Source organism: Oreochromis niloticus, linkage group LG23, assembly GCF_001858045.2.
Source record: "Oreochromis niloticus isolate F11D_XX linkage group LG23, O_niloticus_UMD_NMBU, whole genome shotgun sequence".
In the NCBI taxonomy this organism is placed as follows: domain Eukaryota; kingdom Metazoa; phylum Chordata; class Actinopteri; order Cichliformes; family Cichlidae; genus Oreochromis; species Oreochromis niloticus.
This window is the reverse complement of record NC_031986.2, coordinates 28,390,463-28,402,411: the sequence shown is the minus strand read 5'-3', so window position 1 is coordinate 28,402,411 and position 11,949 is coordinate 28,390,463. Positions and strand designations below refer to the sequence as shown.

Here is an 11,949-nt window from a genome sequence, read left to right as displayed (position 1 = left end):
TGTCTCTATGTGTTAGTCCTGTGACAAACTGGCAACCTGTCCAGGGTGTAACCCACCTTTCACCCTATGGTAGTTGGGATAGACTCCTGACAAGGATTGGAGAAAGAGAATGGATGGATGATCCAGCAGATACCCTGGATGCTCTTTATGTTCTCCAAAACCTTGACAGAACTGCTTCTAGCTCCCCTGTACTGATGAAACGGACAAATTATGAGCTTCCTTCAAGCTGAAAGCCATCAGTTACCGATGTGTGAATGTTGGCACCCTCTGCTGTTCAGAGCAGAGACTGCAACACCATCTCTCCTCAAATGATGAGACAAAAAGTGACCTTCAGACCTTTTCTTCATTAAGAGTTTCCTCTGCACAGCTTCGTACCAAACTGCTCACTCTTTAACAAAGCTGTTGCAGTTTTTGCCATTTACCTCTTGGAGAGTTAAAGATTAACTTCAGATTAAAACATTAGAACCATGTCAATGTAATTTAATTAGAGTTACTTTCATTTCAAAAAGTAATCTAGTAAAATGTTCTTGTTAGCAGGGACAGAGCGGGCTTTCCGACAGGTACTACAAGTTGTCTGTAAGATGAAACGCTGAGCTTTTATTTTAGATAAGATTTTATATACACAGTTTTCTCAGCACAAAATCAAGTAACTGAACGTAAAATATAATTAAAACCATGCAAAGAAAGATTATTTTACACAATTATGAACAAAATTAAAACAATAGAAGGTGCCCTGGCATTTAAAACTCAGAAATTAAATGATGAAATATTAAATTAGCTTTCAGATTGCGAAATAATTTTTAATAACTTTCATTTGGTTTCTCCACGACCCTCTCACTGATGTTAAAGTGCTCGCTATGTTTGAGATTACACTGCAGGTCCTGAACCCAATGTGTTAAAATGACTATAAAAACCAATTAAGCTAGCTAACCCAGGGTCTGAACAATGTAACTGTTGGTATATTGTGCAATTATTTATAAGTCAGAAGATTACATACGTTAGAGTGGATCCAGGAGATGTCTGCAGTGTCAGCTTTAGTGAAAGTTGGCAACAAGACTGACAAAATATAACTATAGATTATTTTGATAGTGAGAAAGTCTAGTAGTCATTGTTGAGAGAATGATTACTGATTAAATAGTATATAATCGATACTGGAGGAAGGTTCAGGAGATCATACAGACAATCTGAATTAAATTTAAAAATGGTGTACCTGTACTGCGTGACCTATAATGTAGTCCCTGAAGGGAACCTCTAATAACAAACAGCCTGTCTAAAAATGCTGAAAACCTGACTTCTGAAGTGTTTCTCTAACAGGAGGACATTCTTTAGACTCTGCACAGAAAAACTGAAGAACTGGACCCAAAAACAAATCCTGGATAAAGAGGTTCAGTGAATGTGGTGTTGAAGGTGTGGAGGTGGATCAGAGTATCAGAGGAGACTCTGTAGAAGGACAGAGTGCCAGCAGGACAGTCCACATACACTGCTACTCTGTTAGAGACAGAGGAGGAGGAGGAGGAGGAGGAGGAGATGGATGTTCTTGTCTTATTGTGCCAGACAGAATAAGGACCATGATCAAAGCAGCTCAGACTCCATGAATGTTCGTTAAATCCAAGTTCACAGTCATATCTGCCTCCTTTCCTTCTGATTCTTCTGTAAGTCACTGACATATCAACCATTCCTCTCCACTCGACCTCCCAGTAACAGCGACCAGTCAGACCATTTCTACACAGCAGCTGAGGATACTGATCAAATCTGTCTGGATGATCAGGATATGACTGAACCTCCTCCACATGTGTCACCTTCCTGTTGTTTTCGGACAGTTTGAGGTTTCTATTTACTGTGTTTGTGTCGATTATGAGTTGACAGGAATCTGATGGAGAGAAAAAACACAATCCAGCTACAGTTATTGATCCATCATCAGTTCATTGATTGACACTTTGATGATGACTCCTGACATCAGAGATGTGAATGAGTGATGTGACAGTTTGAAGATGGTTGAATGTGAGCTGCTTTGTTTTCATGAATCACATTAAAAACACACTTACACTTCCTCAGACCTGGTCTCAACCATTGTTCTCCAGCAGGCTCCACCCTGAAAGAAGGAGGGGGTCAGACCAGCACAGTCTCTTTCAGCATGCACACATGGACATTACATCGCTCTCATACACATACTGTTAGACACTGATAAAGGAGCAGTCTGACATTTGTATTTATTATCTTCACTGATTTTTGCTACAAGAATAACAATAGAAAGACATGATCCAAAGATCCTGCTACCAGACATCTTACAAACAGGACTCTGATCGTTATTATCAATATTTCTTTGGTTTTCAGAAAGTTTTCAGCATTCTCTACAGCGGTCAACATCTGGAATGTGCTTTAGGTGATGTATTTCTGCAGCTATTTCTGTACTTTGGCTTTCTTCAGTACTCAGATTTATGCCCTCCAGAAAACTTCACATTTAAAAGGGTTGGACTAACATTTGTTTTGCAGCTTGTTACACTTCGAATGTTTCCACTTGCCTTCAGACATGCTAGCTGACAGGAAGAATGCATTTACAAAGTAAATCTTTTCACATTACATATTGCAGCTAGCTTGAGTCAGCTTCCTTACTTGGTCTTATAATAATGAATTCCAAAGATGCAGCTTTAATCAAACTGGAATAATCAACATGTATATAGGGCTTGTGTACTGCTCTCACTGAAAACACATTAAATAACCTGTCTCATGCTACATTTAGCTTCCATTGCTGTTACCATGACTGGTCAGTGTTAAAACTAAGTTACTTTGCATCTACTCCACTGTTCTGTTGTGTTTTCTGACAACGCAAAATGATTTTTAAAAAACTGTACTAGAGAACAGAGTTCTTGTAAATTTGGCTCTATTTAAATCTAGTATAGAGGTTTGCAGACATGTGACAATAACATTTTGGCCATTGTGGATGTGTAATAATTCTGAAACATAGTGAAAAACCTACTAAACATGATGTAGATGAGATAAACTATGGCAACTATGCGTAAACCAACAAGCATATGTAATCTCTCTGCCTCCCATTCCACTTTTAAATATCCTGGGAACCACAAGTAAGCCAGCCGTCTGAGAGGGAAGTGTTCTATTAAGGTGATATGGTACTATGACCATGTCACCCCAATAATAATAAAGAATTTAATAAATAAAAACTTAAAGTGGAATGTGCTGCTTTGCAACAATCCCGGCAGTAAATTGAGTGTGCTGAGAATATTGCAGACCAAGACTACGACAAAAAACTCAAATCCACTACAATGTAGTTAAACTTTCCAAAGATAACCCAGGGTGGGGTATGTGTGGGTGAAACACCTGTGCGTAATGCTTCAGGAAGGCTGCACTGTCACTGCTCATACAGCAGACGTCTTTATTTCTATGCACAACTATTCATGAAAATATTTATTTTTCAAAACGATTTAGTAAGATTGATCCTACATACTTAAAATTTAAACTTAATGTGTGTTCTCTATCTATTCTTGTGTTGCTGCAACAAGCCTCTCCATACCTCAGATTTTCCAGTTTCCAGCATGGATCATTCAGTCCAGCTGACAGCCGTTGCATCCCTAAGCCTCCTGAGTGATTGTAACTCAGATCCAGCTCTTTCAGATGGGAGGGGTTGGAGCTGATAGCTGATGCAAGAGAAGTACAACCTTCTACTGTGATCAGACAGCCTGACAAACTAGAGACACACAAATCAACAGATTCACAGAACTGCTGTGTGCTGTCAAATATGATAAAATGTTTCTAAAGTTTCTTGAAAGAGTAAATATACAATAACTGAGTAAGAGAGTAAGTTATAACCATGTCTTTCCTCTCTAAATTTTAATTTGTGCAAAAAGCTCTTGATCTGACCTGAGAGTTTCCAGTGTACAATGAAGACTTTCAAGTCCCACTGAGAGAAGCTTCACGCCTGAATCTTGCAGGTTGTTGTTACTCAGGTCCAGTTCTTTTAGACTACAGGACTGGGAACAGAGAACTGTGGAAAGAGCTTCACAGCTTCTTTCTGAAAGGTTGCAGCAACTTAGCCTGAAGAAACAATACAAAATACAAATGGGTTTTATTTTTTCTTTAGTTGTAAGCCACTTTGTATCGTTTTTATTCACAAATAAATGCTATCTGTGTACTTACAGAGCTTTGCTGGAAGCTCTGACCACTGGCAGCATTCTCAGAAGGGCCTCCTCTGAAGCAGAGTATTTCTTCATGTCAAAAACATCCAGATCTTCTTCTGATGACAGTAAGATATAGACCAGAGCTGACCACTGAGCAGGAGACAGTTGGTCTGTAGAGAGACTTCCTGAACTCAGGGACTGTTGGATCTCTTTCACTAGACAACGATCATTCAGTTCATTCAGACAGTGGAGCAGATTGATGCTTTTCTCTGCAGACAGATTCTCACTGAGCTTCTCCTTGATGTACTGGATTGTTTCCTGATTGGTCTGTGAGCTACTTCCTGTTTGTGTCAGCAGACCTCGTAGGAGAGTCTGGCTGGTCTGCAGTGAAAGACCCACAAGGAAGCGGAGGAACAAGTCCAGGTGTCCATTTGGACTCTGTAAGGCCTTGTTCACAGCACTTTGATAGAAGTGTGTCTCTGTAGATTTTCTTGGTTTTGACCTCTTGGAGGTTGTCTGTTGCTCTTCCAGCAGATTGACCCCAGAGTTGATGAAGGTCAGATGGACATGAAGAGCAGCCAGAAACTCCTGAACACTCAGATGGATGAAGCAGAACACCTTGTCCTGGTACAGTCCTCTCTCCTCTTTAAAGATCTGTGTGAACACTCCTGAGTACACTGAGGCTGCTCTGATATCGATGCCACACTCTGTCAGGTCTGATTCATAGAAGATCAGGTTTCCTTTCTGCAACTGATCAAAAGCCAGTTTTCCCAGTGACTCAATCATCTTCCTGCTCTCTGGAGTCCAGTGTGGATCTGTCTCAGCTCCTCCATCATACTTGACCTTCTTCACTTTGGCCTGAATCACCAGGAAGTGGATGTACATCTCAGTCAGGGTCTTGGGTAGCTGTCCTCTCGCTCTGGTTTTGAGCACATCCTCCAGAACTGTAGCAGTGATCCAGCAGAAGACTGGGATGTGGCACATGATGTGGAGGCTTCGTGATGTCTTGATGTGGGAGATGATCCTGCTGGCTTGTTCTTCATCTCTGAATCTCTTCCTGAAGTACTCCTCCTTCTGTGGGTCAGTGAACCCTCTGACATATGTGACCATGTCAATACAGTCAGGAGGGATCTGACTGGCTGCTGCAGGTCGTGTGGTTATCCAGAGGCGAGCAGAGGGAAGCAAGTTCCCCCTGATGAGGTTTATCAGCAGCACATCCACTGAGGTGGACACTGTAACATCAGTCAGGTTCTCAGTTTTGTGGAAGTCCAAAGGAAGTCGACACTCATCCAGACCATCAAAGATAAACACAACCTGGAATTTTTCAAAGCTACGGATTCCTGCTTCTTTGGTTTCAGTAAAGAAGTGATGAACAAGTTCCACCAAAGTGAACTTTTCCTCTTTCAGCACATTCAGCTCTCTGAAAGTGAATGGAAATATGAACTGGACGTCCTGGTTGGCTTTGTCTTCAGCCCAGTCGAGGGTGAACTTCTGTGTTAAGACTGTTTTCCCAATGCCAGCCACTCCCTTTGTCAGGACTGTTCTGATTGGTTCATCTCTTCCAGGTGAGGCTTTAAAGATGTCTTCTTGTCTGATTGTTGTTTCTGGTCTGTCTGGTTTCCTGGATGCTGTTTCAATCTGTCTGACCTCATGTTCATCATTGACCTCTGCAGTCCCTCCCTCTGTGATGTAGAGCTCTGTGTAGATCTGATTCAGAAGGGTTGAGTTTCCTGCTTCAGCAATCCCCTCAAACACACATTGGAACTTCTTTTTCATCTTAGATTTAAGGTTTTGCTGACAAACTCTGCTGGGAGTTCCTAAAAGAACAACAGACCAAAGATATCAACTAAGTATTTATAAAGTTCAGGCAATGATTTTATTGCCCTAAATCATTAGCATTTCAATACATGTCGGCCCATGTTTTGATACATTAGTAAATGTTTCATTTATTCAGCAAAAGAAAATCTTTAGAGAAATCCTTACTGCTCTGCACACGGTCAACCAGCTCCTCCTGCTTCATTCTTCTTAGGAAGTTTACTGTGATTTTCAGAACTGCCTCTCTGCTGCTCCTCCACTGCTCTTCATTTTCACAATGCAATACTGCTTCATCCTCCATCTCACTGTCTTTGTAATCTGGACTCAGAACCTTCTGGATCTTCTTCAGCTCGTTCTTCACAAAAGCGATGATGTTGTCCTCCAGCAGCTGGAACAGAATATTTTATGAATGACCCAATCAGACTGAAATCGTGGAGCCAAACATCAGATTCATGTTGGACACACTGACAATCCACTGGTCTACAAAGAGCAGCATGGAGATGACTGTGAACAGAAAGATGTGAAAGTAGTTGTTGTACATGTACAGACCATAAATATGGAGTCCAGGTGTGTTAGATGCTGCTGGGCAGACTGACCAGTGGGAACCTCTGAGCTCACCTGGTCCACTCTGTGGATGAATCATGAAGAATTAGATTGCACTCTCTCTGTCCAGATACCCATCCAGTCACGTAAAATGGTCACCTGGTTCTGAATGTGCCATTTACACTTTCCAAATAAATTAACAGTCATAACTGCAATGATCACAGTCCTGCCTACTTACTCAAGTTGCCGCAAATCTTAGTTTAACACTTTTGTGATTCATTTAAATTAAAACATTTTGCAGTTTGAAATGGACAGTCCAAATGCAAACACAGACACTTGTCTCATGTGCAGTATTTATTTAGTTACCTAGTTAAGCAATTTTAAGTGCAAAAGGACAGAATCAACCTGGTCTAAATGAGCGACTACGCAAACAGCACTCCCTGCACCTACAAACTACAATTTTTTTTTATACTATGCAATTAGAAGATTATTCACAGCTGATATATTTTTTACATTTTATATATTGTTTCGTGGGATTGTGCAATCAAAGCAACACCATCATCATATGACCGCTCAACCTGAATGTAGGGAATAAACCACACCTTATTTATGTGAAGCTGCAGTGTGTTATTTTCATAGTCCCTTGTTTCTTGTGCATTATGTTCTGTTTTCTTCCCCTCTTGCTTGTTAGTTGATTCCATTCACCTGCCCCTTGTTTCACCAGCTGTGTCTCCTTCTCTAATTATCTCATGTGTATTCAAACCCTCATTTTTCTTATTTCTTTGCGCTGTTTTACTGTTTCTCTGTCTGAGTCTCACATGCTACCTGCTACCAGTTTTGAACCCTGTCTTCTCCGGCCACCTGGACTTGGTGCTGGCCTAAATAAAGGTTCTTTTTTTGTTTTCCTTAAAACTTGTTCTGGAGTCTGCATTCTGGGTCAGAATTTCCCTAAACCAGGACAAATGAAAATAGCTCTTTGATGCCCCCAAAGAAGGAAAATGGCCTTGAAACCCCAGCACACATATCACTCCTGCCTGTGACTTAAACACACGTAAACAGTAACACACAGTTAAAGAACACTGTTATAAAAATCCTCTTCTTTGTATTTTCATGAACTTTATGTTTTTGCTTTTCTGATTTCAATGCTTGTTGTTCAGCTGCCATGCTTTGTTTGCATTACATTCACACTATTATCAACTCTTAATGATCATAGAGCCTTCCTTCTACACACAGGCCTCCCATTTCTGCCTGTCTGTGAAGCTTCCTGAGTGAATTCCATTGATGTGTTTTGTCCTTTTATAAAATTAATCACAAAAGACTTTTCAGATTTTTTAATCTAGTTTTTAAAAGTGTGCAGCCCAGAGTATGTTACTAAAACTGGTGTTAAAGGCATCTGCAAACTCTTCTATATTACTACTAATAGTAGTACTTCTACTATTACAGTATTCAGCTGTCAGCCGGCTGAGAGCAGCAGTTCTAAGTGGCTGTATCTGTAAATACAAACAGCAGCTAAAGGTTTCATTTAAAACTGAGACGCTTATCTGGGGTTTTAGAGATCTTGTTCTTTGATTTCTAAAACTGATGATCCTTAGAGGATCATCAGGGGGTCCTTTTGTCCCTCTTTGGGGGGAAACTCCCACTAGGTTTAAATCTGGGACTCCCCACCATTTGACCTTAGAACTGAAGAAGCTTCTCGGATGAGAGGTGAAACGTCTTCAAGCAACTTAAAGAGGTCCAGACGCTTTTCTTTGCAAATTCCTTTGACTTGTTCTTTGCATAATAAATTTTACTCAGCTAATTATCACTGTATGTTTAATGGTTGTAAATGCTCCATCTGTACTAATATGTTCGTGCTTTACAGATCTTGTGACAGAAGATCATATAATGGCTACCATGTCGACTTTTCATAGGTTATATCTGAGTTTTATGAACCTGTGTGTAATGTTTTGGTATCTAAAGAACAAACTTGTGACTGTGTTGCTCAAACTGGAGTTTGAATCGGACATTTAAAAAAATCGGACCCGATTTTATGTCCCGCCGTTATGTGAAATAACACATGCACTAACACTGTTCCTCAGATTATTCTTTACACTGAGCTGTTTTCTAGTATAGATGCCTGCTTACAGAGCAAACAGCCACTTAATGAGACAGTACTCCTCCCACTCTCACGGGCATTTCAGGAAAACGTACCTCCTTCGCTTCCTTGGTCTTAAAGTTATAAAGTCTTTCTTGAAAAACAGAGGTGGCTCCATGGATGCATCACTCTTCACAGACTCACAGCTACGTGTCCATTTGGAGACCGTTCTTTGACAGGTCCTGGTAAACAAAGAATGAACCATCCAAGAGAAAATTAGATGATAAATGTATACAGTTTAAAAATTAATAACAATTAAATGTTAAAAACAATCCAAAACCCTGATAGTAGACAGAGATGCATAACAGGCCTTCATACCTTCTGTAGTTCCACTCCAAAATATTTTTTCAAGATCCACTAGATGAACTCATCTGCTGCCATGATTATTGAAAGTCCTGCCTCAGAGCTTTAAACACCTGAGCAGTGTTTTGGTGTCTAACGAACAAACCTATGAGTCTGTTACTTAAACCAGACTTCCAAAATCTGATTTCAGGTCTCACTGCTACGTGAAGTTGCACGTCCCACTAACACTCAGATTAATCTTTACAACCGTTTTAGGTCTAAATACCAGCTTAAACCTGAGTACAGGGGAACCAGTTATTTATAGAGACAGAACTAATGGACGTTTCAGGAGATCTCACCTCTTTTGTTTTCCTGATCTAAAGGTTGATGTCGGTTTCTTGAAGAATAGCGGTGGCTCCATGGAGGCGTCACTCTTCATAGACACACAGCTGTGATCACATTCACAGCAGCCTGGTCTTTCATGTCTGGCAGATAAAGAATTAGACCACCAAGAACAAGTTTATTAATTCATTCAGAAGACACATAATAACAGAAATGTTAATCATACATGAAAATGTCTCCTGCTCTTTCTACTGGACTGAACTAAAATGCCACATGACTTCTCAAATGAGTCTGAAGATGAGGACACATGAAGAAGAAGATGAACTGATGTTTACTTACACCGTCTTTGAAATAATCTTTTTGAAGAACAGTGGAGGCTCCATGGACTGATTACTCTTTAAGGACACACAGCTGGGATCAGGTTCAGGATAGTCTGATGGTCTGAGGCGGATCCATGTGTTAAAAAAATGCAGAAAAATAAGCAACCACATTATAAAAAACAAAAATTCTGAATGATTTAAAAAAAAAATGGAATCATTTCTTCATTACTCTGTTATTTGCAGGTACAGAAACTCATCCTTCTCTTTTCTGACAACTGAACTATGAACCATGACGCTGCCCTACAGATGGACCGTCACATCGTTTTCATTGTCCTCTCCAAAGTCTCCAAAAATATAATGCTCATATTTTCTGCTAAACTGTGTAAATTATGTCCATTTTGCATACATGGAGATGAATTTCCTCCTGCTGAACTTCTCCTCAAATTATCTCCCATAAATACAAACAGAGTTGTTTTCTTCTGTAATTCTCCTGCAGCCTGATTTAAACGCTTCATCCTGTAACTCTTTGCTGTCAGTCAGACTGATGAAGAACGTTTTTCCTACCAGTGTCTCATGATCACACTGAGATGTTAAACAACTGTAGTGATTATATTTCTTATTTTGTTCACACATTTATCTGCAGTCTGAAGCTGCTGACTGATTCTGATGCACAGATTTATGTTTATGTAAGAACACTGAAAGCTGACATGCTGTAGGCACACAAACCTCATGAAAAGTAACACTGAACACATGAATGTGGCATTAAGGACCCAGTTACAGCTTACATGTCTGGAGCAAAGAACGGTGGAGGCTCTATGGACTGATTACTCCTCAGAGACACACAGCTGGGCTCAGAAAACCTCTGGAGGACGTGAGGAGGAGCAAAGACATGCCACCAGGTACTCCCACTGATTCTGACAGACACACAGAGAAAATAATTTTAAGTCACTGTTCACAGAAGATTTTCTCTCCACTTTCCCCACAGATGGGTTCAGTTAGAGGTCTCTTCATGTTAAAAGGGAGTTCTTTCTCCCTACTGTCACCAAGAGCTGCAAATATAGTAAAAGTAAATATACATTTATTTCATTCTAAAAACTCATTTGTGTTCTGATTAATGTAACATTTATACTTTTTGTAATGATAGAACAACCAGCCTCCAGCTTGTATTACTCAGAAAAAGAGATTTATCTAATGAATGTAAGAAATTTGAATACATTTTGAAGAATTATCATTATTATTTTTTATTTGCTTTTTGAGCCACTTGTGTGGTCAACTTCATTAGACTTTTAATGTATTTTTTAATGTTTGATGCTAGAAAAATAACCATGTTAGAGTAAAGGGACTCATTATTTACAGCTTTTGTTTGTGGTTTAATGATTTATGTCACAAATCTCTGAGCTATCCTCTCATGTTCTTGTAGGAACCTGGTTGTATTTATCATATCCTACATCTTTCGCTGTGTTATGAGAACCTGCTGGAAATAAACTGGTTATATGTTCCTATTACAATATAAACTCAATTAAAATTAATTTAGTCTTACAATCTTATCCAGCATGTATTTGTTGGGAGTTTTGAGTGTGAACATGTGAGTGCTGAGCTGTGACATGGAGAAGAGTCATGGACAGATGGTCATCTCACCTCTGAGCTTTGCTCTGGCTCTCATGTTCCCCACACAGAGTGGTTTTAGAGGGAGGGACTCCCTCCTCTCTGTCCTCACACTGATCCATGCTGCTGAATTCACATCAGCTCACACACACTTTCCATCTTCACCTGCAGAGGAAACACAAACCATTCATGTGCACATCAGCTGAAATCCTCCTTTCCATCATGTGTGCTGTCCAAATATCAGCTGCTTCTTTTCTGCTTCATCTGAGTGTCAGCTGAATGCAGTCAGACAGCAGTGTGAGGCAGAGGAAGCTGCCATCAGCTGCTCTACTTCTACTATTTAAAGATTTTACTGATATCTGTGCCATTATCATAACTGTTTATTGATCTTGATCAATCCTCTTCCCAGTTTTATATGAATATTATATATGATATTATATTTATTAGTCTTACACGGTCTGCCCGAGTTACAAACGTTACAAGTGTCGTAACAACCGTCCTTACTTGGGTCACGTTGCTTCCTGTTAGAGGAGAGCAGACAGTTTGTGACGCAGTATTTTTTAATCACAGACCATTATGTGCAATCCACCCTGTTTATAACAAGTAATAATGCTCCGTCTTTCTCTCTAACCGCACGGTGAATATAAAGTTCCCGGTCAGGCTCAGAGTCTCTACAGCTGTTGTGCCAAAAAGTGATCGCGCAAACTAACACAAAATGGCGAACACTGCCTCGTTGTGATGCCGCTGTTCTGACAAAACTCACAGTTTGAGCTGT

At 40.0% G+C, this 11,949-nt stretch overlaps 1 protein-coding gene across 1 annotated transcript; it reads right to left on the bottom strand.

Moving 5' to 3' along the window:
- Positions 1-577: 577 nt before the first annotated feature.
- Positions 578-11,263, bottom strand: LOC106098147 (NLR family CARD domain-containing protein 3). Its single transcript, XM_019351770.2, has 12 exons — positions 11,208-11,263; positions 10,355-10,483; positions 9,589-9,690; positions 9,267-9,392; positions 8,682-8,807; positions 6,498-6,576; positions 6,117-6,336; positions 4,153-5,950; positions 3,877-4,050; positions 3,530-3,703; positions 2,046-2,092; positions 578-1,870 (listed from the first exon to the last, which is right to left on the bottom strand). Exons 3-12 carry the CDS (start codon positions 9,630-9,632, stop codon positions 1,326-1,328), a joined length of 3,333 nt encoding a protein of 1,110 aa, XP_019207315.2. The 5' UTR covers positions 9,633-9,690; positions 10,355-10,483; positions 11,208-11,263; the 3' UTR covers positions 578-1,325.
- Positions 11,264-11,949: the final 686 nt, after the last annotated feature.

Excerpts from the sequence above, each read along its gene's own strand:
- LOC106098147 (XM_019351770.2), bottom strand. The coding sequence starts at position 9,632 with ATGGAGCCTCCACTGTTCTTCAAAAAGATTATTTCAAAGACGGT. Across the intron at positions 9,393-9,588 it reads AAGATTATTTCAAAGACGGT|ACATGAAAGACCAGGCTGCT; the intron begins GTAAGTAAACAT and ends TTTATCTGCCAG. Across the intron at positions 3,704-3,876 it reads TGTACACTGGAAACTCTCAG|TTTGTCAGGCTGTCTGATCA; the intron begins GTCAGATCAAGA and ends GTGTGTCTCTAG.